The sequence below is a fragment of the Pseudorca crassidens genome, chromosome 7 (genome assembly GCF_039906515.1).
Source record: "Pseudorca crassidens isolate mPseCra1 chromosome 7, mPseCra1.hap1, whole genome shotgun sequence".
Lineage (NCBI taxonomy): Eukaryota > Metazoa > Chordata > Mammalia > Artiodactyla > Delphinidae > Pseudorca > Pseudorca crassidens.
In genome coordinates, this window is record NC_090302.1 from 113523184 (window position 1) to 113550137 (window position 26954).

The following is a 26954-nucleotide window of genomic DNA, read 5'->3' on the forward strand; positions in this document are numbered from 1 at the left end:
CAACTCATAGCCAGTCAGCGACCAGATTGCGTTTTCTGCCTTCTGAATATCCCGTAGCCACCTCCTCCCCTATGTTTTTGTTATTTTTGCCCTTGTTCATTGAGATCCTTACGTCTTGTTAGTCTTTTCTTCTCACCGCTTCTAACTGAGGATCCTTCTAATGCATCTTTGGCTTGGGCTGCCAAGGTGATCTTTCTGAAGCCACATGGAACACATTGCCCATATGCTTGGAATTACTCAGTTGTTGTTTATTGTTTAGAGGATAAATTAAACCTCGTAGCTTAGCACAAGGGGTCTACCCTTTGTCTTTCTTACTGCTCTTGATTTTCCTGTTCCCTTCTTCATCCCTTCAGCTTCGACCATACCAGACTACGTGCAGTTCCCAGAAAACGCTGTTTCTAGTTTCTACTGAGATTCCATCTGCCTTATCTTCGTGAGAGAGTTCACGGTACCTTTCTGTTGCCTTGTTGGCTTGGGAACTGTGGCCGAAGCTGTGGGAGAGATTCAGGGGGAAGGTAGACATGTTTTTACTGCCACTGCATTTGTTTCCTGCTGAGGAGGAGACGATGATTAACTCTAGAAATAATTACTGTTAATTTGCACAGCATCTTAGGTAGTTTACTTAAAGCTTTCTGATTTTGCCAGCCTCGTGTATCTTCAAAGAGTAGACATTCCGTTATTGCCATGGGAAAACGATTGATTCTGTGCCACAGGTCTGTACTGCACGTTTATGCTGCACAGGCTGGAGCAGGGAGATGTGGCTGCTCTGAGAGTTTATCAGCTCTAATGAATCATCCGGGGAACCTCAGGGAGGAGAGGCCTCAGGGAGAGCCTTGCAGTCTCCTCTGAAAACAGCCAGGAGCCTGGGAACCGTCGCTCACTCAGCGTGAGGTGCTGAATCATTCAGCCCTGTGTCTCGTGTAGGAGACCCTCCTTAGCCCATTAGCATTCATGTCGGGTAAAGCCACTTAAAAGTAAATCCAGCTAAAATAGAGACCTACATTTTGTAGTAAAGAGTGGAAAAAGGGTTTGATTGGGATTTTACCTTGAAAAATGAAATTTTAAAATTATTTTGTCTTACATTTGTCAGAATTTTGGATATACTTCCAAGTCCATATTGATTCTGAAAGTAACTAACTTGAGGAGGATTATAATTTTTCTGTTAGAATTGTATAATGAATACAGTGTGTATTTTATCAAATCTAAGATACAACTATAAGGCATATTGTTATTTTATATATGACTAAAAGAGAAAAAATCTTGCCAGTTTAACTTGATACAATGCTTTTTATCACTTAACCTTTTTATTTTATACTTGTTGAAATAAGTCTTTTGGATTTTTTTTATTATGTTATTCTTGAGCATCCATACAAAGGAAAATATGAGTGAAATAAATCAGTAAAGGTATTCATTCCTAAATCTACTTTCATACTTTGACTTTCTAATCATTCGTTTTTAAAATTAGGGTCATTGACGTTCATGTTTTCTCAAATAATATTATCCTCTATGCCACCAAGTGCACTGAGATTTCAGTGATTCTTAAAATAGAACCCCAATTTTCTCTCAGGGAGTCAACACCAGTCTGCAGACTTTGGTGCTGGTGCTTTCTTGCTCTTATCAGAGGGAATCAATGGAAGGTTTTCAACAACTGCTAGGCTCCTGTTTCCTCTTGAACAAGCCAGTACGTGATTTTTTTAATTTAAAACTGAGGAGTTGAGGTTTTCCAGTTATGACACCAAGAAATAAAAAATTGACAAAGCTCATACATTCTCAGGCAGTAACATCTATGTTGTAACTGCTGCCCGGCCCACAGTTTATAAGATTATAACAGATCATAGAGATGCTATTGATTGTAAGATGCACCCCATTTCAGAGATGTTAAAATGTGAACAATGTTCATATTAGAATTGATGAAAGATGGTATACCCTTCACTTCAAAATTTTTGTACATTTCAGTTTTTATAACTATATTATAAAAGATGACTGTTTCTTGCGAAAATGGCTGAGATTTTGGCAGTTTTCCAAAGATCATTTCTGAAATTTCTTTTTATGTGTTTTTTTGTTTGTTTTTTTTTTTGCTGTACACGGGCCTCTCACCGTTGTGGCCTCTTCCGTTGTGGAGCACACACTCCAGACGCACAGGCCCAGCGGCCATGGCTCACGGGCCCAGCCGCTCTGTGGCATGTGGGATCCTCCCAGACCGGGGCACAAACCCACGTCCCCTGCACTGGCAGGCGGACTCTCAACCACTGCACCACCAGGGAAGCCCTGAATTTTTTAATACGAATAATATTTTGCAGGGAAGCCCTGAATTTTTTAATACCAATAATATTTTGAAGGACCAACATCATCATTCTGTACACTTTTAAAAAATTCACTTAATTTATCTAATCCTGTTGTATTTGTAGACGGTTTTGCATATGATTTGAAAATTTTTCCAGTATCATTGTTATCATCTTCATGAAACCCTTCATCTTTGGCAAGATTAATAATTTTCTTTCTCAGACAGTTTGCATTAGACCTGCACTATGTTGTCAGATATTTACAGCATTCCACAATCAGGGAGAGATGGATCAACAGAGACCTTGATGTGATGAATGAGGAGAAACTGGTGTTTCTTGGGGACTACTTTTATAGTGGTCATTAATGCTTATTTTTGGACTCTGACAGCATTCAGCATTGTAAATACTGAGGTATTTATATAAGAACTGTACCTATAGCACAGGACTGTGATGGATATTTATGGTAATAACCCTGACTCTTCAAGAAAAATATATTAACACCAGTGATTTAAGGCAGCACATAATAAACATTTTTCCACTGATAAATAGTAATACTCATGATTTGTTTGTATAGTTTGAAAATGTATGTATGTTACACTGTGGTGTATCCTTATAACCAGTCATAAAATATCCATTTTGCTGATGAAGAGGAGTCTTAAAGACATTGTGACAGATACATATCTTAAACCTAATATGTGTTTTCTAATACTTACAGTCTCATTATAAATAATCAAACCTAAACAGTTAAGAATAAGTTCTGTGTCTTAAAGGTTAATCCTCTGGAATTGGGAAACTGCTGTAGTTAAATTATTTGATCAGTAAATTTTATTAACTGCTTTGGGAAACCATAATGATTACAACATTGTTTCTGTGGCAAAATGAAATCCAAGTCCCTGACCTATGAATAAGCATTTGGGACGTAAATAATTTTTGGGTTGAATTGTAATTTAAAGTAATCATGGATTTCAGAGTAATTTCATATGCTTGTATGTGAATTCAAAATTTTCCCTGTTCAGGTAATTTGAAATTTTAAAAAAATGCAGGTTAAGGAAACTCTTAACAAGTAACACTTCAGGCCAGGTGGTTTGTTTGTTTGTTTTTCTCTGAGCAGTATTTATAAAAATTAACTAAAGTTACTTAGAATCTAATCCTGACAGTAATTCTCTGCAGTGAGGATTTTTATTCCAAGGTCACAGGTTGTGAAACTGACTCAGTCATTAGTAGTTTGCCCGAGATCACTTGGTATGTCCAGAGGCAGCATACAAGCCCAGTGTGTCTGACTTTCGAGATCATTCTTCTAGCTATTTTGCTTTGCTGTTTGTTCGTTTTTAAATCCCATATTAGTATTTGCTTTACTTTAGGTAAAACTTGTGGATTTGATGATTTTGTAGTGCAGGGATAGACAGACCTTTTGTGTAAAAGGGCAGATAGTCAGTGTTTTAGGCTTTGCAGCCCATAGACTGTCCTGAGTAACTACTCAACTCTGCCGTGGCAGTGAAAGCCGAAGCAAATGGGCGGGGCTGTGCTGGTAAAACCTTACCTAGGAGACCTTCAAGATGGCGGAGCAGTGAGCCGTGGAGATCACCTTCCTCCCCACAGATACATCAGAAATACGTCTACATGTGGAACAGCTCCTACAGAACACCTACTGAACGCTGGCAGAAGACCTTAGACCTCCCAAAAGGCAAGAAACTCCCCCATGTACCTGGGTAGGGCAAAAGAAAAAAGAAAAAACAGAGACAAAAGAATAGGGACAGGATCTGCACCAGTGGGAGGGAGCAGTGAAGGAGGAAAGGTTTCCACACACTAGTAAGCCCCTTCACTGGTGGAGACAAGGAGGATGGAGGGGAAGCTTCAGAGCCACGGAGGAGAGCGCAGCAACAGGGGTACGGAGGGCAAAGTGGACAGATGCCCACACAGAGGATCGCTGCCGACCAGCGCTCACCAGCCCGAGAGGCTTGTCTACTCATCCGCCGGGGCAGGCAGGGGCTGGGAGCTGAGACTTGGGCTTCGGAGGTCAGATCCCAGGGAGAGGACTGGGGTTGGCTGTGTGAAGACAGCCTGAAGGGGACTAGTGTGCCACAGCTAGCCATGAGGGAGTCCTGGGAAAAGTCTGGACCTGCCTAAGAGGCAAGAGACCATTGTTGCGGGGTGTGTGAGGAGAGGGCATTCAGAGCACTGCCTAAATGAGCTCCAGGCTGTAAGCCACGGCTATCAGCACATACCCCAGAGACGGGCATGAGATGCTAAGGCTGCTGCTGCAGCAACCAACAAGCTTGTGTGCGAGCACAGGTCACTCTCCAGACCTCCCCTCCTGGGAGCCTGTGCAGCCCGCCACTGCCAGGGTCCTGTGATCCAGGGACAACTTCCCTGGGAGAACACACGGAGTGCCTCAGGCTGGTGCAACGTCACGCCGGCCTCTGCTGCCCCAGACTTGCCCCACATTCCGTACCCCTCCCTCCCCACTGCCTGAGTGAGCCAGAGCCCCTAATCAGCGGTTCCTTTAACCCAGTCCTGTCTGAGCAAAGAACAGATGCCCTCAGGCGACCTACGCGCAGAGGCGGGGCCAAATCCAAAGCTGAACCCCAGGAGCTGTGCGAACAAACAAGAGAAGGGAAATCTCTCCCAGCAGCCTCAGGAGCAGTGGATTAAACCTCCACAGTCAACTTGATGTACCCTGCATCTGCGAAATACCTGAATAGACAACAAATCATCCCAAATTGAGGAGATGGACTTTCAGAGCCATGATGTATATATTTTTTTCCTTTTCTCTTTTTGTAAGTGTGTATGTGTATGCTTCAGTGTGTGATTTTCTCTTTATAGCTTTGCTTTTACCATTTGTCCTAGGGTCCTGTCTGTCCGTATTTTTGGTTTGTTTGTTTCTTAGTATAGTTTTTAACGCTTGTTATCATTGGTGTATTTGTTTTTTGGTTTGGTTGCTCTCTTATTTCTTTTTTTTTATTACTTTTTAATTTTTTTAAATTTTTTATTTTAATAACTTTATTTTTTCATTGTTTCTCTCTCTCTCCCTCTCTCCCTCTCTCCCTCTCTCCCTCTCTCCCTCTCTCCCTCTCTCCCTCTCTCCCTCTCTCCCTCTCTCCCTCTCTCCCTCTCTCCCTCTCTCCCTCTCCCTCTCTCTCCCTCTCTCTCTCCCTCCCTCCCTCCCTTATCTTCTGGGCTGTGTGGCTTGACAGGGTTTTGGTGCTCCGGCCGGGTGTAAGGTCTGTGCCTCTGTGGTGGGAGAGCCAAGTTCAGGACATTGGTCCACCAGAGACCTCCCAGCTCCACATAATAACAAACGGTGAAAGCTCTCCCAGAGATTTCCATCTCAGTGCTAAGCCCCAGCTCCACTAAATACCAGCCAACTACAGGGCTGGACGCCCTAAGCCAAACAATTAGCAAGACAGGAACACAATCCCACCCATTAGCAGAGAGTCTGCCTAAAATCATAATAAACTCAGAGACACCCCAGAACACACCACTGGATACAGACCTGCCCACCAGAAAGACAAGATCCAGCCTCATCCACCAGGACACAGACACTAGTCCCCTCCAAAGAATCCTACACAACCAACTGAAACAACTGTAGCCACTGGGGCCAGACACCAAAAACCACAGGAACTATGAACCTGCAGCTTGCGAAAAGGAGACCCCAAACACAGTAAGTCAAACAAAATGAGAAGACAGAGAAGCACACAACAGATGAAGGAGCAAGGTAAGAACCCACCAGACCAACAAATGAAGAGGAAATAGGCAGTCTACCTGAAAAAGTATTCAGAGTAATGGTGGTAAAGATAACCCAAAATCTTGGAAATAGAATGGAGGAAATACAAGAAACTTTTAACAAGGACCTAGAAGAACTAAAGAGTAAACAAACAATGATGAACAGCACAATAAATGAAATTTAAAATTCTCTAGAAGGAATCAATAGCTGAATAACTGAGGCAGAAAAACAGATAAGTGACCTGGAAGATAAAATAGTGGAAATAACTACTGCAAAGCAGAATAAAGAAAAAAGAATGAAAAGAATTGAGGCCACTCTCAGAGACCTCTGGGACAATATTAAATGTACCACTATTTGAATTATAGGGGTCCCAGAAGAAGAAGAGAAAGAAAGGGACTGAGAAAATATTTGAAGAGGTTATAGTTGAAAACTTCCCTAATATGGGAAAGGAAATAGTTAATGAAGTCCAGGCAGGGCAGAGAGTCCAATACAGGATAAATCCAAGGAGAAACACGCCAAGACACATGTTAATCAAACTATCAAAAATTAAATACAAAGAAAAAATATTAGAAGCAGCAAGAGAAAAACAACAAATAACATACAAGCGAATTCCCATAAGGTTAACGGCTGATCTTTCAGCAAAAACTCGGCAAGCCAGAAGGGAGTGGCAAGACATACTTAAAGTGATGAAAGGGAAAAACCTACAACCAAGATGACTCTACCCAGGAAGGATCTCATTCAGATTCAACAGAGAAATTAAAACCTTTACAGAGAAGCAAAACCGAAGAGAATTCAGCACCACCACACCAGCTTTACAACAAATGCTAAAGGAAGTTCTCTAGGCAGGAGACACAAGAGAAGGAAAAGTCCTACAATAACAAACCCAAAACAATTAAGAAAATGGCAATAGGAATGCACATATCGATACTTACCTTAAATGTAAATGGGTTAAATGCTCCAACCAAAAGACATCGACTGGCTGAATATATACAAAAATAATACCCATATATATGCTGTCTACAAAAGACCCAGTTCAGTCCTAGGGGCACATACAGACTAAAAGTGAAGGGAAGGAAAAGATATTCCATGCAAATTGGTAACTAAAAGAAAGCTGGAGTAGCAATTCTCATATCAGACAAAATAGACTTTAAAATAAACACTATTACAAGAGACAAAGAAGGACACTACATGATGGTCAAGGGATCAATCCAAGAAGAAGATATAACAATTGTAAATATTTATGCACCCAACATAGGAGCACCTCAGTGTGTAAGGCAAATGCTAGCAGCCTAAAAGGAGAAATCGACAGTAACACAATCACAATAGGGGACTTTAACACCCCACTTTCACCAAGGGACAGATCATCCAAAATGAAAATAAATAAGGAAACACAAGCTTTAAATGATACATTAAACAAGATGGAGTTAATTGATATTTATAGGACATTCCATCCAAGAACAACAGAATACACATTCTTCTCAAGTGCTCATGGAACATTCTCCAGGATAGATCATATCTTGGGTCACAAATCAAGCCTTGATAAATTTTAGAAAATTGAAATCATATCAAGTATGTTTTCTGCCCACAGTACTATGATACTAGATATCAGTTACAGGGGAAAATCTGTAAAAAATACAAACACATGGAGGCTAAACAATACACTACTTAATAACCAAGAGATCACTGAAGAAAACAAAGAGGAAATCAAAAAATACCTAGAGAGAAATGACAATGAAAACATGATGACCCAAAACCTATGGGATGCAGCTAAAGCAGTTCTAAGAGGGAAGTTTATAGTAATACAATCCTACCTCAAGAAACAAGAAACATCTCAAATAAACAACCTAACCTTACACCTAGAGCAATTAGAGAAAGAACCAAAAAAAAAAACCAAAGTTAGCAGAAGGAAAGAAATCATAAAGATCAGCTCAGAAATAAATGGAAAAGAAATGAAGGAAACAATAACAAAGGTCAATAAAACTAAAAGCTGGTTCTTTGAGAAGAAAACAAAATTGATAAACCATTAGCCACACTCATCAACAAAAAAAGGAAGACTCATCAATACACTTAGAAATGGAAAAGGAGAAGTAACACCTGACACTGCAGAAATACAGAGGATCATGAGAGATTACTACAAGCAACTCTGTGCCAATAAAATGGACGATGTGGAAGAAATGGACAAATTCTTACGAAAGCACAACCTTCCAAGACTGAACTAGAAAGAAATAGAAAATATAATCAGACCAATCCCAAGCACTGAAATTGAGACTGTGATTAAAAATCTTCCAACAAACAAAAGCGCAGGACTCGATGGCTTCACAGGTAAATTCTATCAAGCATTTAGAGAAGAGGTAACACCTGTCCTTCTCAAACTCTTCCCAAATATAGCAGAGGGAGGAACACTCCCAAACTCATTCTACAAGGCCACCATCACCCTGATACCAAAACCAGACAGTGGTGTCACAGAGAAAGAAAACCACGGGCCAGTATCACTGATGAACATAGTGATATAGATGCAAAAATCCTCAACAAAATACTAGCAAGCAGAATCCAACAGCACATTAAAAGGATCATACACCATGATCAAGTGGGATTATTCCAGGAATGCAAGGATTCTTCAATATACGCAAATCAATCAACGTGATACACCATATTAACAAACTGAAGGAGAAAAACCACATGATCATCTCAACAGATGCAGAGAAAGCTTTCGACAAAATTCAACACCCATTTATGATAAAAACCCTGCAGAAAGTAGGCATAGAGGGAACTTTCCTCAACATAATATAGGCCATATATGACACACCCACAGCCAACATCATCCTCAATGGTGAAAAACTGAAAGCATTTCCACTAAGATCAGGAACAAGACAAGGTTGTCCTTTCTCACCACTGTTATTCAACATAGTTTTGTAAGTTTTAGCCATAGCAGTCAAAGAAGAAAAAGAAATAAAAGGAATCCAAATCGGAAAAGAAGTAAAGCTGTCAGTGTTTCAGATCACATAGTACTATATGTAGAGAATCCTAAAGATGCTACCAGAAAACTACTAGAGCCAATCAATGAATTTGGTAAAGTAGTAAGATACAAAATGCACAGATTTCTTGCATTCCTCTACACTAATGATGAAAAATCAGAAAGAGAAATTAAGGAAACACTCCCATTTACCACTGCAACAAAAAGAATAAAATACGTAGGAATAAACCTACCTAACTAAGGAGACAAAAGACCTATATGCAGGAAATTTTCAGGCACTGATGAAAGAAGTTAAAGGTGATACAAACAGATGGTGAGATATACCATGTTCTTGGATTGGAAGAATAAACATTGTGAAAATACCTCTACTACCCAGTGCAGCCTACAGATTCAGTGCAATCCCAATCAAACTACCAGTGGCATTTTTCACAGAACTAGAAGAAAAATATTCACAATTTGTATGGAAACACAAAAGACCCCGAATTGCCAAAGCAATCTTGAGAAAGGAAAACGGAGCTCGAGGAATCAGGCTGCCTGACTTCAGACTCTAGTACAAAGCTACAGTAATCAAGACAGTGCGGTCCTGTCACAAAACCAGAAAGATAGATCAATGGAACAGGATAGAAAGCCCAGAGATGAATCCACACACATAGGGTCACCTTATTTTTGATAAAGTAGGCAAGAATATACAATGGAGAAAAGACAGCCTCTTCAATAAATGGTGCTAGGAAAATTGGACAGCTACATGTAAAAGAATGAAAGTAGAACACTCCCTAACACCATACACAAAAATTAACTCAAAATGGATAAAAACCTAAATGTAAGGCCAGACACTATAAAACTCTTGGAGGAAAACATAGGCAGAACACTCTGTGACATAAATTACAGCAAGATCCTTTTTGACTCATCTCCTTGAGAAATGATAATATAAACAAATGGGACTTAATGAAACTTAAAAGCTTTTGCACACCAAAGGAAACCATAAACAAGACGAAAAGACAACCCTCAGAATGGAGAAAATATTTGCAAATGAAGCAACTGACAAAGGATTAATCTCCAAATTTTACAAGCAGGTCATGCAGCTCAATATCAAAAAAACAACCCAATCCAAAAATGTGCAGAAGATCTAAATAGACATTTCTCCAAAAAAGATATACAGATTAACAACAAACACATGAAAGGATGCTCAACATCATTAATCGTTAGAGAAATGCAAATCCAAAGTATAATGAGGTATCATCTCACACTGGTCAGAATGGCCATCGTCCAAAAATCTACAAACAATAAATGCTGGAGAGGGTGTGGAGGAAAGGGAACCCTCTTGCACTGTTGGTGGGAATGTAACTTGGTACAGCCACTATGGAGAACAATATGGAGGTTCCTTAGAAAACGAAAAATAGAAATACCTTATGAGCCAGCAATCCCACTACTGGGCATATACCGTGAGAAAACCATAATTCAGAAGGAGTCATGTACCACAATGTTCACTGCAGCGCTATTTATAATAGCCAGAGCATGGAATGAACCTCTGTTTACAATAGCCAAAGCATGGAATGAACCTAAGTGTCCATTGTCAGATGAATGGATGAAGAAGATATGGCACATATATATAATGCAATATTACTCAGCCATAAAAAGAAACGAAATTGAGTTATTTGTAGTGAGGTGGATGGACCTAGAGTCTGTCATACAGAGTGAAGTAAGTCAGAAAGAGAAAAATACCATATGCTAACACATATATATGGAATCTAAAAAAAGAAAAAAAAGGTTCTGTAGAACCTACGGAAAGGACTGGAATAAAGACGCAGACATAGAGAATGGACTTGAGGACACCATGGGGCGGGGAGGGGAATCTGGGACGAAGTGAGAGAGTGCTTTGGACTTATATATACTACCAAATGTAAAACAGATAGCTAGTTGGAAGCAGCCGCATAGCACAGGGAGATCAGCTCGGTGCTTTGTGGCCACCTAGAGGGGTGAGATAGGGAGGGTGGTCGGAGACACAAGAGGGAGGAGATCTGGAGATATATGTACATGTGTAGCTGACTGACTTTTTATAAAGCAGAAACTAACCATTGTAAAGGAGTTACTCGCCGATAAAGATGTTTAAAAAAACCGAACAAACACCTTATCTACACCGTCAGGCAACTGGCCAGGTTTGACCTGAGGGTTGTAGTTTGCTGACTCTTGCAGAGTTCTTCAACACTAAGTTGTTCATTTTGAGAAGATTGTTTTTTCACTCCTTTTAAAAAAATGATTCCCTTGTTGTCCTTGTAAAATATAATTTTTGGTACATAAAAAAGCATATATGTAATATATATGTGTAAACTATCAAGCAAAATAACATACCCAGCAGGTAGAACACTGAGTTCTATCTGTGTACTATTCCCTAATCTAGGGATTGGCGGGTGTTTTTCTGTAAAGGGCCAGATTGTAAATATCTTAGTCTTTTCAAACCATAAGATCTCTGTCATAACTACTAACTATGCATTGTAGCAAAGTAGTAACGATAGACACTGTGTAAATGAGTGAGCATGGCTGACTTTCAGTAAAACTTACTTAGGGACTGAAATCTGGATTTCATATAATTTTTATGTGGTCATGAAATACTCGCTTCATTTTTTTGACCATTTAAAAATGTGCAAAACCATTCTTAGCTTATGAAACATAAAAAAACAGGTGGCGGGCTGAATTTGGCCTCTGAACCATAGTTTGTCAACCCCTGTCTTGACTGTGTCTCTGTCTTCTCCCAGAGGTGACCATTATCTTGAATTTTGGATATATCATTCCTATGGATTTGTTTTAAATGCTTTTTCCTCTTACATATATGTGTCTGAATGATGCCTTGTTCTGTTTTGCCTATTTTTGAGCATTATAAAAATTACATCATACTGTATATAGATTAGGACTTGCTTTTTTTCATTTGTCGTTATTTTTCTAAGATTCATTTACATAGTTGGGTTTAGCTGTATAATATTCTGTTGTATGAATATACCACAGTTAATTCACCTGACAGTAGGTATTTAGGTTGAATCTAGTTTCTGCTTTGAACTAGTTTCTGTTTCTATTTTTCTAAGATTAATTTACATAGTTGGGTTAAGCTGTATAATATTCTGTTGTATGAATATACCGCAGTTAATTCACCAGACAGTAGGTATTTAGGTTGAATCTAGTTTCTGCTTTGAACTAGTTTCTGTTTCTATTTTTCTAAGATTCATTTACATAGTTGGGTTTAGCTGTATAATATTCTGTTGTATGAATATACCGCAGTTAATTCACCTGACAGTAGGTATTTAGGTTGAATCTAGTTTCTGCTTTGAACTAGTTTCTGTTTCCTGGTACACATATACAAGAATTTCCTTGGTTATCTGTTTTCTTCTGTTGAATGATTTAACAGAACACTTATGAATTTTATAAAAAATGATGAAGCACGTATTATTTACCTTGAGAAATGTTATTGTCTTCCTCATCTTAAATCATTCTTTATTTATTTACATTAATGGAAAAATGCCTTTAAAATGTGCAGTGAAGTGTTAAATATTTAATTCATTCTTTCACTCATTTTTTTAGTATTACACAAACATTTATTGACTAATATATTAGGTTCTGTGCCAGCAAGAGAACTTAAACAGTAAAGGAGATAAACAATTAAACCAAAAATTAAGTAATAAATGACAGCTGTTTATTGAAAGCTTACTATGCCAGACATTATGTTAAACAATTTATGTGCATTATCTCTGTACTAGTCTACTAGAGCTGCTGTAACAAAATTCTACAATCTAAATGTCTTACACAACAGAAATTTATTACCTCACAGTCTGGAGGGTAGAAGTCAGAGATCAGCATGTCAGCAGGGTTTGTTCCTTCTGAGGGCTGTGAGAAGAATCCGCTCCCTGTCTTCTGGTGGTTGCCTGGCTATCTTTAGCATTCCTTGACATGTAGAGTCATCACCCCAGCCTCTCCCTTCATTTTACATGGTGCTCTACCTATACAGGCGTGTGTCTCCAAATTTCCCCTTCTTTCTAAGGACATCAGTTATACTGGATTGGAGCCCACCCTCATGATCTCTTTTAACTTGATACAGATCTTGTCTCCAACTAAGGTCACATTCTGAGGTACTAGGGGTTAGAACTTAAGCATATGAATTCTGGGGGAATACAGTTCAACCCAGAAAGCTCTCTATTAGTCTTTACAGCAATCCCAGGTAACTCTGTGGAACGTTAATATACAGTTGAATCTTGAACAGTGCGGGGATGAGGGCATCAACCTGCCTTGCTGCTGAAAATCTGTATATAACTTAAGCCTACCCTCCGCCTACCCTCCATATACATGGTTCCTCCAAGTCATGTCTGCAGCTCTGCATCCATGGATTCAACAGCCGCAGATTGTGTAGGATTGTAGTATGTTTACTATTGAAAAACATCTGAGTATAAGTGGGTCTTACAGTTCAAATCCGTATTATTTAAGGGTCAACTGTACTGGTCTTATCGTAGAGCGTATTGCAGTGCAGAAACCCTAGCTGCTAAAAAATGACTTCTGCATTGTACCAGGACAAGATGGCATAGACTCAGTTTTCCCTGCTCTTCCCGCCTAAATACAGTTAAATACTCTGGAAGTAACATCTCCTGTATATCATGGACTGGGTGTTGGACATGCCTGAAATCCAGATCCACCATTGACATAGACAAAAGTACAAAGAAACCAAACAAACAAAAAAAAACCCAGAAAATCCTCTCAGTTGCCAACGTACTAGGAAAGAACCCCAATATGTGCCACAGGGGGGTCCTGGTGAGTGATTTAAACTGTGGGCAGCAGTGAAGCCCCAGGGTGTCCCTACCCTATCCCACAACTGGAGCATCAGCAGGTGACTTGGAGGGCAGTTTGACCCACCAGTGGCAACAAAGCCCTGGACCGTCCTGGTCTACTCAACAACTGGTACATGGGCAGGTGATCCATCTATCCATAGCAGAAGTTGCCAGAAAGCTGTGTCCGCATTCTGTCCACCTAATGACAAGGAGACCAGGCCCAGTGGCATCTGCCCCTCACCCCCACCCTCAGGAGATCTTCAGTAACAGCAGGTGACCCAGGGAAGCAACTTCATCCTCATAGAACAACAGCAGAACGGACTGAGCAGGACCTCCATCAGCACTAGAACAACAAAGCAGACCAGATTAACATTACAAGAGTTCAGAAGGCCAAACTGTCATTGGAGTGAAGCCCCACAACAGTAGGCCAGGACCTAAGTGGCCTGCTCAAACAGAACATGTAAATAGGATCAAGAGTCTTCTAACATAATACCTAAAATATTCAGGATACAATAAAAAAATCACTTGTCATACCAGGAACCAGGAAAACCACAACTTGACATTGAGCTGACTTAGGGCCAGTGGAATACTGGAATTATCTGACAAAGATTTTCAAGCTGCTTTAAACAAATGCTTCAACAAGCAATTAGGAATTCTTTGGAATGAAAAAAGGAGAAAATCTCAGTGGAGGATTAGTAGTTATAAAAAGAACCAATTGGCAGTTATATAATTGGAAAATATAATAACCAAAATTTAAAATTCACTCGGTAGAATCAGTAGTAGAGTGGAGCTGATGGAGATACAATCACTGAACTTGAAGGCAGATCAGTTGAATTTACTCAATCTGATTAACAGAAAAAAGACTGAAAAAAATTATCAGAGTCTTAAGGATTTGTGGGACAATAATAAAAGATTTAACATTTGTATCATTGGAGCCCAAAGGATAATAGAAGGAGCATGGGAGTGTAAAAAGTATTTGAAGAAATAATAGCTGAAAACTTTCCACATTTGGTGAAAGACATAAATTTAAAGCTTCAAGAAGCTGAGCAAACCCTGAAATAGGATACACTTAAAGAAATCTTCACCTAGGAATATTAAACTTCTGAAAGTAAAAGACAAAGAAAACGAATCTTAAAATAGCCAGAGAGAAATGACACATTAGATATAAAGGACTACCAATTGGAACAACACCAAATTTCTCATCTGAAACCGTGGAGTCCAGAAAGAAGTGGCATAAAAATTTTCAAGTGCTGAAAGAAAAGAACTGTCAACCCTGAATCCTATATTTGATGAAACCATCCTTCAGGAATGAAAGGGAAATAAAGACGTTCTCAAACGAAATAAGCTAAAAGAATTTATCATTAACGTAGCAAACAGAATTACTAGGGAGAAAGAGAGACATTACATAATAACAAAAGAATCAGTCCAATAAGAAGTTATCGCAATCCTTAATGGGTGTATACCAAACAACCAAACTTCAAAATATATAAAACTAATAGAGCTGAAAGGAGAAATAAACAAATCCACAAGTATAGTTGGGGACTTGAACACAGTGATTGATAGAACTGCTAGTCAGAAATGAGCAAGGGTATAGAATAGCTAAACACCACCACAGGCCGCCAAGATCTAATTTACATCCTATCCAACAATAGCAGAATACATTATATTTTCAAGTGCCCACGGACCATTCACCAAGATAGACCATATGCTGGATCATAAAACAAATCCTAACTAATTTAGAAGAATTAAAATTATATGACATATATTCTTTGAACATAATGGAATCAAACTAGAAATCAATAATAGAAAGATGACAAGAAAATCTCCAAACACTTGAAAGTTAAAAATACTTCTAAATAATACAGAGACAAAGAGGAAATCTAAAAGGAAAGTTAAAAATACAAAGAATGAATGAAAATACACACATCACATATCAAAATAAGTGAGATGCAGCTAAAGCACTGCTGTGAGGGAAATTTATAGCACTCAAGGCTTACATTAGAAAAGAAAAGTCTCAAATCCGTAGTCTAAGTTCCTATCTGAAGATGCTAGAAAAAGAAGAGCAAGATAGACCCAAAGCAAGCAGGATGAGGGAAATCATTAAGAGTAGAAGTCAGCGAAATTGAAAACAGGAACACTTCTGAGAAATGTAATGAAACAAAAAATTGGTTCTTAGAAAAAAAATGAATGAAATTGATAAATCTCTAGCAAGATTGATAAAAAGAAAGAGATGACACAAATCACCAATATCAGGAATGAAACAGGATATCACTACAGATCTTATAGTGAGTAAAAAGATGACAACTTTACACTCATAAGTTAAACAGCCTAGAAGAAATGCACCAACTATTTGAAAACCACGAACTACCAGAACTTAGCCAAATTGAAATAGATATCTTCTATAGTCCTGTAACTATTTTTAAAATTGAACTTTTGATTAAAAACTGAAAAGGAATAAATCTCCAGGCCTTAGTGGTTTCACTGGAGAATTTTACCAAACACAGAAAGCATTAACATCAATTTGATAAAATGATACCGTCTCTTTCAGGCTGTCAGAGCAGAAGGAACACTTCCCAACTCATTTTGAGGCCTGTATTACCGTGATACCAAAACTGTACAAATACAGCACAAAAAAGAAAACCACAGACTAATATCTCATTGACTTAAATGCAAAAATTCTCAACAAATTTTAGCAAATTGAATCCAACCACAACCAAGTGGGATTTAGTCTGGAAACCCAAGTCTGTTTCAGTATTAGAAAATCAATGAGGGGCTTCCCTGGTGGTGCAGTGGTTGAGAGTCCGCCTGCCAATGCAGGGGCCACAGGTTCGTGCCCCGGTTTGGGAAGATCCCACATGCCGCGGAGCGGCTGGGCCCGTGAGCCATGGCCACTGAGCCTGCGCATCCGGAGCCTGTGCTCCACAATGGGAGAGGCCACAACAGTGAGAGGCCCGCGTACCACAAAAAAAAAAAAAAAAAAATTCAGTGAGATCCACCATATCAACAGGCTAAAGAAGAAAAATCATGTGATCATAACAATGGATGCAGAAAATGTTTTGACAGAATTCAACATCATAATAAATAAAAACTATCAGTAAGTAGAAAGCAAGGGGAATGTCCTCCACCTCATTATAGTCATCTATAAACAAACTTACACCTAACTTAATACTTACAGGTAGAGGACTGAATGCTCTCCCTCTACAGTCTGGAAAAGGACAAGGAAGTTAGCTCTCACCACTGTTAATCAACATACTGCTGGCAGTTTTGGTTACTGCAGTAAGGAAAGAAAAAGAAAGAAAAGACATACAAATTTGAAAAGAAGGAATGAAACTATTGCTATTTCCAGTTGACATGATTATCTGCATAGAATATCTGAAGGACTCAACCAAAACACTCCTAGAACTAAAAAATGAATTTATTATTGTTATAAAAGTATAAGGTCACTTCACAAAAATCAACTGATTTCTATACATTGACAATGAACAAGTGGAAACATATTTAAAAAAACGCAATACCATTTACAATTGCTCCAAAAAAAATGAACAAAAGTATAATAAAACATGCAGGATTTGTGCAATTAAAATGACAAAATCTTGATGAAATTGAAGATTTAAATATTTGGAGAATCATACCATGTTCATTAATTGGAAGACTCAAGGTAATGAAAATGGCAAGTATTCTTAAATTGTTTTACTAATAATTGTAATTCTTAGTAAACCCTCAGAAACATTTTTTTATAGACAAGTTTATTTTTAAAATTTATATAGACAGAGAAAGGCCTTAAAATAGCCAAACAATTCTGAAGAAGACTGAAGTGGGAAGAATGACTCTTCCTGATGTCACAGCTTGCTTGTAGCTGCAGTGGTCGAAGCAGTATAGTGCTAGTGGAAGGACAGGCACATAGGTCAGTGGAACAGTGTGAGGAACCCAGAAGTAAATTCACACCAATATGCCCTGCTAATTCTTGACAAAGAAGCAAGAGCAGTTCAGTGGGGGAGGGATTGCCTTTTCAGCATTAGTGCTGGAGAAATTGGACATCCACCTGTAGGCAAAAATATGAACCTTGACCTAAACCTCACACGTAATATAAGTAACTCAATACAGATCATGCAGTCTAATGTAAAACATAAAATTGTAAAACTTAGAGAAAAAGAAGAAAATTTCAAGACCTAGGACTAGACGAAGAGTGCTTAGACTTAACACCAAAAGCACAATCCATAAAAGAAAAACTTGATAAATTGGACTTCATGAGAATTTAAAACTTTTGCTCTGCAAAAGACTCTGTTAAGAGGAAGAATATACAAGTTACAGATTGGGGGAAAATATTTGTAAACCCCATGTTTAACAAACGACTTGTATCTAGAACATATAAAAACCCACCAAAACTCAACATTAAAAATATGAAGAGTCCAGTTAGAAAATGGGCAAAAGACAATCTAAACATTTCATTGAAGAGGACGAATGGCAGACACAGATGGCAGATAAACACATGAAAAGATGTTCAACATCATTAGCCATCTGGGGAATGCAAATTAAAACCACAGTAGTATATCACTACCCATCCATCAGAATGGCTCAAATAAAAATTGTGATAAAACCAAATGCTGACGAGGATGTGGAAAAAGTGGGTGACCGTAACATTGCTAGTAGGGATGTTAAATGATACAGCCACTTTGCAAAACTGTTTGGCAGTCCCTTTTAAAACTACAAATGGATGTGTCACACCAAGAGCAGGTAATGCTGCGCTCTTGGGCATTTGTCCCAGAGAAGACAAAACTTATTTTCACTAAGAAACTTATTATATGCATGTTCTTAGCAACTTTGTTCTTGTGGGTTTTTTTGTTTTGTTTTGTTTTGTGGTACGCGGGCCTCTCCCCGCTGTGGCCTCTCCCGTTGCAGAGCACAGGCTCCGGACGCGCAGGCTCAGTGGCCATGGCTTACGGGCCCAGCCGCTCTGTGGCATGTGGGATCCTCCCGGACCGGGGCACGAACCCGCGTTCCCTGCATCGGCAGGCGGACTCTCAACCACTGCGCCACCAGGGAAGCCCAGCAACTTTGTTCTTAATAGCCAAAACTGTGAAACCCCAGTGTCCTTCATAGGGTGAATGAATGAACAAATTATGGTACTTCCATACTATAGTCTGCTGCTCAGCACTGAGATGGAACAGGCCATTCAGTCATGCGTCCAGTGTCTTGGATGGACTCCAGGGAAGTAATACCAAGTGAAAACAGTCAACCTCAGAAGGATGCATACTGCGTGATTCCATACATATATATAGAACTTGTGAAATATAATTGTAGGCGTGGGGAACAGATTGGTAGTTGACGGGCAGAGATGGGAGCAGTGAATGTGGCTATCAAGTGACATAGTAATGGTACAGTTAAGTATCTTGATTTGATGGTGGTCACATAAGGCTATGCGTGTGATAAAATTGTACTGATGGAGATACAGAAACGTGAGCACTTGTAACTGGTGAAATGTCTGGTTCGTGCAGTGCCAGCTTCCCAGTGTGTATAGGTACCACAGTTATGCAGGACGATACAGTTGGGAGAGGGTGGGTGAAGGATACATGGGACCTCCCTGTACATTACTTCTCACCTTTCTGTTGTTATCTATAATATTTCAAACTAAAATGGTTAAATTCCTACATAGGCATAGAAGGAGGTCTGGAGGAGAACACTGAAACTGTAAGTTTCTCAGATGGTAGAATTACGAATGATTTGTATTTTCTTTGTTTCATACGTTTTCAACAGTGAACATATATGATTTTTATGAGAGAAAAAAATACTGACATAAGCTAAATGGATTCAATGAAAACTAATTTCCAATGGAAATGTTCATTGCAAAATTTGCTCAAAAGGGTCCATTTGAATTACGAACTTGGAGGGCATTGGTAGCCTTGCAAGATTTTCAGAGTCACAGTGGGATCAGAACACAGAGTGTAGAAGATTTAAAAATAAATGGGAAGCAGGTAAAAGCAGGGAAATATAAAAAGTACGCATCGGCAATCCAACAGAAAGACGTGAGAAGGGGAAGTGGGACGAGGATTTTTCAGTTGGGAGGCTCTTGATCCACAGCTGGTGCCGCAGGAAGAGAAAGTGGGTAATTATGAGTAATTTCTAATGAGAAGATCATTCCATGCTTATGATAAACCATGTTAGTTGGCGTGTGGTTGGGCGGGTCATTTGCAGTCCAGGACCAGGGCGTGCCCGGGTGCAGGGAGTTGGCGCTCATGTTATTCCCTGTCGTGTGCGTGTGTGTGTGTGCACGTGTGTGTTTACTGTGTAAGCGAACATGTAGCAATGATGGGCCTTTGTAGAGGAAGATTTTGATTTGGGGTTTAGCTAACCTCCAAAGCAGTTTTAAAAAACATGTTGACTTAAATGGCTAATAAAAAGGTAGCTGGTCTCTATTTGAATAATTACATTTGGGGTTTAATTGCTTCCTTCTGTTCTCACTGAATGTGTTGGTTAAATCGCCAAAGGAGAATGCCAGCGTCTTTAATCAGTTTATCAGCTAATCGTTTAGACTTGATCAGTATTTGCCACCAGAAGTAGTGGCGCCGGGCGGTCCCTAGGTAAGATGCTGCTGTAGCCTTAGTCATTCTTTAACCTTAGTACATTAAATGATGCACAGGGCACCCTGCACAACCTGGCAGCTCTGTGCGAAGGCAGGCGCAGCTCTTCACGAGGAGGGAAGCCGAGAAGCAAAGAGGAAGAGGTACGCCTCCTGCATGCTCGCTGCCTCACGCCGTCACTTTGAGTTGATTGCCTTCCTTTCCTGCATGGTTTAAATTCCTAACAATGACTGGACGATCTTTAGGTCTGTAGGGACCTGTTAATATATTTTGACTGACATACTGTGTCATAATTTTGCCCCATAACTGTTATTCAGAATTCTGAGTTCAATTTCTTTTCTTTTGATAAAATTAAAAATTTGTTATTGTGTTGTTTTTCTTTTCAGAAACAAATTGATCTAGATTAAACACTTGAAAGCTAATATTACATTGCCATTAACCAGATTTCAAAACTTTTATTTCTTATATTCACATTAACACTTTTCTTTAAATAAAAAACATTTTAGCAATGAAAACGGTAGTGTTTTTTTTTTTTAATTAAAATGTTGCGTTTTTTTTCTCTTCGTAGGTTTATCTGGCAAGGCTGAGACAAATAAGACTGCAGAATTTCAATGAGCGCCAACAGATTAGAGCGAAGCTTCGTGGTGAAAAGGCAGGTTGAAAATCTTTTTCAAAAAGTAATTGAATGACATTATAATACACTGAGATTATGTGCCACTAACACAAAATAAAGTCTGATGAAGACAGTGAAGGTCAAAGACCAGAAAACTATACATAGTGTTGCAGTATATCTTATTTATATGACTTAAAATTGATAAGACCTTTTGTTCCGGGGGATTCTGAGAGGAAAGTGTGAGTGGTACCCATGGACATATAAAATGGTACGTTTTATATCTTTCTGTTCTGTCTTTTTTCTCAGTGTCCATAGGAGTTGACAGTTGTGGAGCGTTCAGTTGCAGCCATGAACGACTTGCCATTTTTCATTTTTAGATGTTAGTTTATTCATGTGAAGTCTACAGTGAGTTTGCGGTTCTGTCCTAAGTGGTCTGCTCACTACTTATTTTGTAGAAAGAAGCTGACAGCTCCAAAGGACAGGAAGGAAGTGAGGAGTCTGACGTGAGGCGTAAGAAAGTGGAAGTGCTGAAGGTATGTACTGGAAGTGATACAGGTTTTCCTAGAGGAAATGGAAACCCGAGATAGAAAGTTGTGTTCTTAAGTCTTTCGTAGTAAACCAACTTATTCTCTTGCCTTAACTTTTCTTTCCCTTTTATCCCTCACTTTTCCATTTCTGAAACATAGCATTTTGCTCTCTTCATGTCATATTTATGGAGAGCAATTTGATGAAGCAGCATAAATACATGAAACTATCACACAAGTAACCTTAAGAAGAGAAAATGGTAACCCTAAAAGTGAAAAACATAATCTCTGTTTCTGTGAAGACAAGTTTGTGCATAATAGTCATAGTTGTAAATTTTTATTTCCATTTGACTGTACCTGCATCTATTTTCATTCCAGAAGTACTTACTGAGCAGCTGCTGTGTGTTGGCAGCCCGTTTAGGTGCTGGGCATGCAGCTTAGGTTTGTGTTCTGGAACCACACACACCCACTTCTTTTTTGGCCAATAAGGAAATATTTTTATAGACCTGGACAAACAAACAGGCAAACCTGCGCCTTTCTTTCTGGCACTAGCTGTGCTGATTGTCTTCATTTCCAGGCCCAGGTGAGCGCCCGCGCGGCTGTGCTGAAGGAGCAGCTAGAACGTAGGAGGAAGGAGGCGTACGAGAGAGAGAAGAAGCTGTGGGAGGAGAATGTGAGCCTTGCCCCTGTCGTCCTGCCGGGCTCCTGCCCGCCCGCTTTCACTGGGTGCTGCGCCAGCCTTATGGTTCTGTGGTCCTATTTTCTCCCTCTCGTTCATTTCCCCTACATCTCTCTGTCTCTGTCATCATTTAAGGACGATCCATATGGAAGTTATTTTGGGGTTTGATTTGAGGTGAGAACCCAATGTGTTTTATTTAGTCTTTTTTATTGCCAAGTAGCTAATCAAAGTCCCAGCATCACTTAGTGCCTGCAACGTTTCTTCTGCCCCTGATCTGCAATGCTGCCTGTGAGAGACTAGACGCCCGTGTGTCCTGGAGGATGATTCCACGTCTGTTCCCCAGGGCCCCGTTGTGCTTGTAATTATGGGTTTAGAATATATTTAATTCTTGGAAAGTTTCTTCCCTCATTTCCCCTTCACTCTTCTTTTTCATTTGTTTTCCTTACTTACTTGCTCTCTTTTTCTCTAAGAGGTACAGTTTAGAGTAATATTTTTTATTTTTTCTTTTCTTAAATCCTGTTGGGATTTTGATCATACTACCTTAAACCTACAAATTAACTTAAGAAGAAATGACATGTTTATAATAGTCTTTATCCAGAAGCGTGTTAAATATCTACATTTACTTGTATCTTTTATATCTCTTACATAATTTTGATCATTTTTAACTCATACTTGTTATATTTCTTATAAAGCTCATTTCTTGATGGTTTATAATTCCATTTCTGCTTTTAAACGTTTGGTTTTTTCTAGCAGAATAGTGCTGATATTTGGAGAAATTGTTGGATTTTGCTTATCTCTTATGCAGTGAGTGTGCCTGTTCTACCAATGTTGAGGGGTTTCAGCATGCAACAATATCACTGACAGGCAGTCATGATATACCTCATAACAGTAATTGCTACAGTTCATAATTGTTTATTGTATGCAAGGCAAATTATAACCACTGCCCATGGGTCGCTTTGCTTACTCTTTACGACTTTACAAAGCAGATAAAGAAATATAAAACAATTAGATGAGGTCACATTTTCAGGAAGTATGGAATTGGGATAGGAACCTGTGCCTGTCAGGTATCAAAGTCTTAGTATTCATAGGCAGTACGCCTAACTCCCCTGCTTTCTTTGAGTTTTGCCTTTTATTACCACTTTATTCTTTCTGCATCGGCCAGAACTTCTAGGACAGAGTTAAATAGTAATAGGGATAATACTTTTGTTCCTGTCTTTAATGGAAATACTTTAGTCATTTCTCTGTTATGTATGGTAAAATAGTAAGGAATATAATTTTACGTCTGGGTTTTACAGTTTTTATCAGACTTGTGTTTTGGCGTTTTATCAGATGTCTTTTGTGTTATCTCTTAACATGATTGTGTTTCTTCTGAATCCACCCGTTGATGTCATATACAGGGAGATTCTCGTACCATATTCCTAAAGAAAAAGAACCATTTAGCTATGAAGCATGAGTGAAAGGGACAGAACTCCAGAAATCAGAATAAGTCTAAGGGTGTTTTGATAGTTCCCTTTCGTTTTCTCCTCCCAGCAATTTTAATTTCTCACCCTCTGCTAGTTACTGTTTTTCTCTGTAGTTTCTGGAGTCCAACAGTGGACAACTCTCGTCTTGTTTGCCACATCATGAACAAGTCTTGACTACGAGACAATAACTGTCACAGGGTATCTCATCTTCCTCCCAGATCATAATTACTATTATCTGGTACTTATCTTCTGGCCTACTGGTCCCAGTCTTCCCTGGCTTCAGATTGTTATGCTGTTTAAATCATGTTTTAATTCTAGTGCTTTTACTTTCCCCCTTTTTTTTTTGAATTTCATTTTTTTAACTTTTTTATATAGCAGGTTCTTACTAGTTATCCATTTTATACATATTAGTGTATATATGTCAATCGCAATCTCCCAATTCATCCCAACACCACCCCCGCCACTTTCCCCCCCTTAGTGTCCATACATTTGTTCTCTACATCTGTGTCTCTATTCCTGCCCTGCAGACCAGTTCCTCTGTACCATTTTTCTAGGTTCCCCGTATATGCGTTAATATACCATATTTGTTTTTCTCTTTCTGACTTACTTCACTCCATATGACAGTCTCTAGGTGCATCCACGTCTGTACAAATGACCCAGTTTCGTTCCTTTTTTATGGCTGAGGAATGTTCCATTGTATATATGTACCACATCTTCTTTATCCATTTGTCTGTCAATGGGCATTTAGGTTGCTTCCATGACCTGGCCATTGTAAATAGTGCTGCAATGAACATTGGTGTGCATGTGTCTTTTTGAATTATGGTTTTCTCTGGGTATATGCCCAGTAGTGGGATTGCTGGATCATATGGTAATTCTATTTTTAGTTTTTTAAGGAACCTTCATACTGTTCTCCATAGTGGCTGTATCAGTTTACATTCCCACCAACAGTGCAAGAGAGTTTCCTTTTCTCCAACCCTCTCCATCATTTATTGTTTATAGATTTTCTGATGATGCCCGTTCTAACTGGTGTGAGGTGATACCTCATTGTGGTTTTGATTTACATTTCTCTAATAATTAGTGATGTTGTGCAGCTTTTCATTTGCTTCTTGCCCATCTGTATGTCTTCCTTGGAGAAATGTCTATTTAGGTCTTCTGCCCATTTGTGGATTGGGTTGTTTGTTTTTTTTTAATATTGAACTTCATGAGCTGTTTGTATATTTTGGAGATAAATCCTTTGTCTGTTGATTGGTTTGCAAATATTTTCTCCCATTCTGAGGGTTGTCTTTCTGTCTTGTTTCTACTTTGCTTTGCAAAAGCTTTTAAGTTTCATTAGGTCCCATTTGTTTACTTTTGTTTTTATTTCCATTACTCTACGAGGTGGATCAAAAAAGATCTTGCTGTGATTTATGTCAAAGCGTGTTCTTCCTATGTTTTCTTCTGAGAGTTTTATACTGTCCGGCCTAACATTTAGATCTCTAATCCATCTTGGTTTTATTTTTATGCATGGTATTAAGGAGTGTTCTAATTTCATTCTTTTACATGTAGCTGTCCAGTTTTCCCAGAATCACTTATTGAGGAGGCTGTCTTTTCTCCTTTGTATATACTTGCCTCCTTTGTCATAGACTAGTTGACCATAGGTGTGTGGGTTTATTTCTGGACTTTCTATCCTGTTCCATTGATCTATATTTCTCTTTTTGTGCCAGTACCATATTGTCTTGATTACTGTAGCTTTGTAGTATAGTCTGAAGTCAGGGAGTCTGATTCTTCCAGCTCTGTTTATTTCCCCTCAAGACTGCTTTGGCTATTCGGGGCCTTTTGTGTCTCCATACAAATTTTAAGATTTTTTTTTTGTTGTTCTAGTTCTGTAAAAAATGCCATTGGTAATTTGATAGGGATTACATTGAGTCTGTAGATTGCTTTGGGTAGTAGTATAGTCATTTTAACAATATTGATTCTTCCAATCCAAGAAAATGGTATATCTCTCCACCTATTTGTATCATCTTTCATTTCTTTCACCAGTGTCTTATAGTTTTCTGCATACAGGTCTTTTGTCTCCCTAGGTAGGTTTATTCCTAGGTATTTTATTCTTTTTGTTGCAGTGGGAAATGGGAAGGTTTCCTTAATTTCTCTTTCAGATTTTTCGATATTAGTGTATAGGAATGCAAGAGATTTCTGTGCATTAATTTTGTATCCTGAAACTTTACCAAATTCATTGATTAGCTCTAGTAGTTTTCTGGTAGCATCTTTAGGATTCTCTATGTATAGTATCATGTCATCTGCCAACAGTGACAGTTTTACTTCTTCTTTTCCAATTTGTATTTCTTCTATTTTATTTTATTTCTTTTTCTTCTCTGATTGCCATGGCTAGCACTTCCAAAACTATGTTGAATCATAGTGGCGAGAGTGGACATCCTTGTCTTGTTCCTGATCTTAGAGGAAATGCTTTCAGTTTTTCATCACTGAGAATGATGTTGGCTGTGGGTTTGTCATATATGGCCTTCATTATGTTGAGATAGGTTCCCTCTTTGCCCACTTTCTGGAGATTTTTTATCATAAATGGGTGTTGAATTTTGTCAAAAGCTTTTTCTGCATCTATTTAGATGATCATATAGTTTTTATTCTTCAATTTGTTAATATGGTATATCACATTGATTGATTTGCGTATATTGAAGAATCCTTGCATCCCTGGGATAAATCCCACTTGATCATGGTGTATGATCCTTTTAATATGTTGTTGGATTCTGTTTGCTAGTATTTTGTTGAGCATTTTTGCATCTGTAATCACCAGTGATATTGGTGTGAAATATTCCTTTTTTGTAGTCTTTGTCTGGTTTTTGTATCACGGTGATGGTGGCCTCATAGAATGAGTTTGGGAGTGTTCCTTCCTCTGCAATTTTCTGGAAGAGTTTGAGAAGGATGGGTGTTAGGTCTTCTCTAAATGTTTGCTAGAATTCACCTGTGAAACCATCTGGTCCTGGACTTTTGTTTGTTGGATTTTTTTTTTTTTTCAGTACATTGGCCTCTCTCTGTTGTGGCCTCTCCCGTTGCGGAGCACAGGCTCCGGACGCACAGGCTCAGCGGCCACGGCTCACAGGCCCAGCCACTCCGCGGCATGTGAGATCCTCCTGGAACGGGGAATGAACCCGTGTGCTCTGCATCAGTAGGCGGAATCCCAACCCCTGTGCCACCAGGGAAGCCCTGTTGGAAGATTTTTAATCACAGTCTCAATTTCAGTGCTTGTGATTGGTCTGTTCATATTTTCTATTTCTCCCTGGTTCAGTCTCCGAAGGTTGTGCTTTTCTAAGAATTTGT

The 26954-nt window shown here is 39.0% G+C and overlaps 1 protein-coding gene across 10 annotated transcripts in view; it reads left to right on the forward strand.

Annotated features, from left to right (window-relative positions):
- NEK1 (NIMA related kinase 1) overlaps nucleotides 1–26954 on the forward strand; it is a 231468-nt gene that overhangs the window by 127058 nt on the left and 77456 nt on the right. For 4 of the 10 annotated variants that reach the window (XM_067745387.1, XM_067745386.1, XM_067745396.1 and 1 more), the window contains 4 exons: nucleotides 20423–20506; nucleotides 20932–21019; nucleotides 21436–21509; nucleotides 22078–22173. The exons of 1 other annotated variant lie outside the window; for it this stretch is intronic. In XM_067745387.1, the coding sequence (XP_067601488.1) occupies nucleotides 20423–20506; nucleotides 20932–21019; nucleotides 21436–21509; nucleotides 22078–22173 (342 nt within the window). 5 more of the 10 variants (XM_067745390.1, XM_067745389.1, XM_067745392.1 and 2 more) reach the window with 5 other exon arrangements.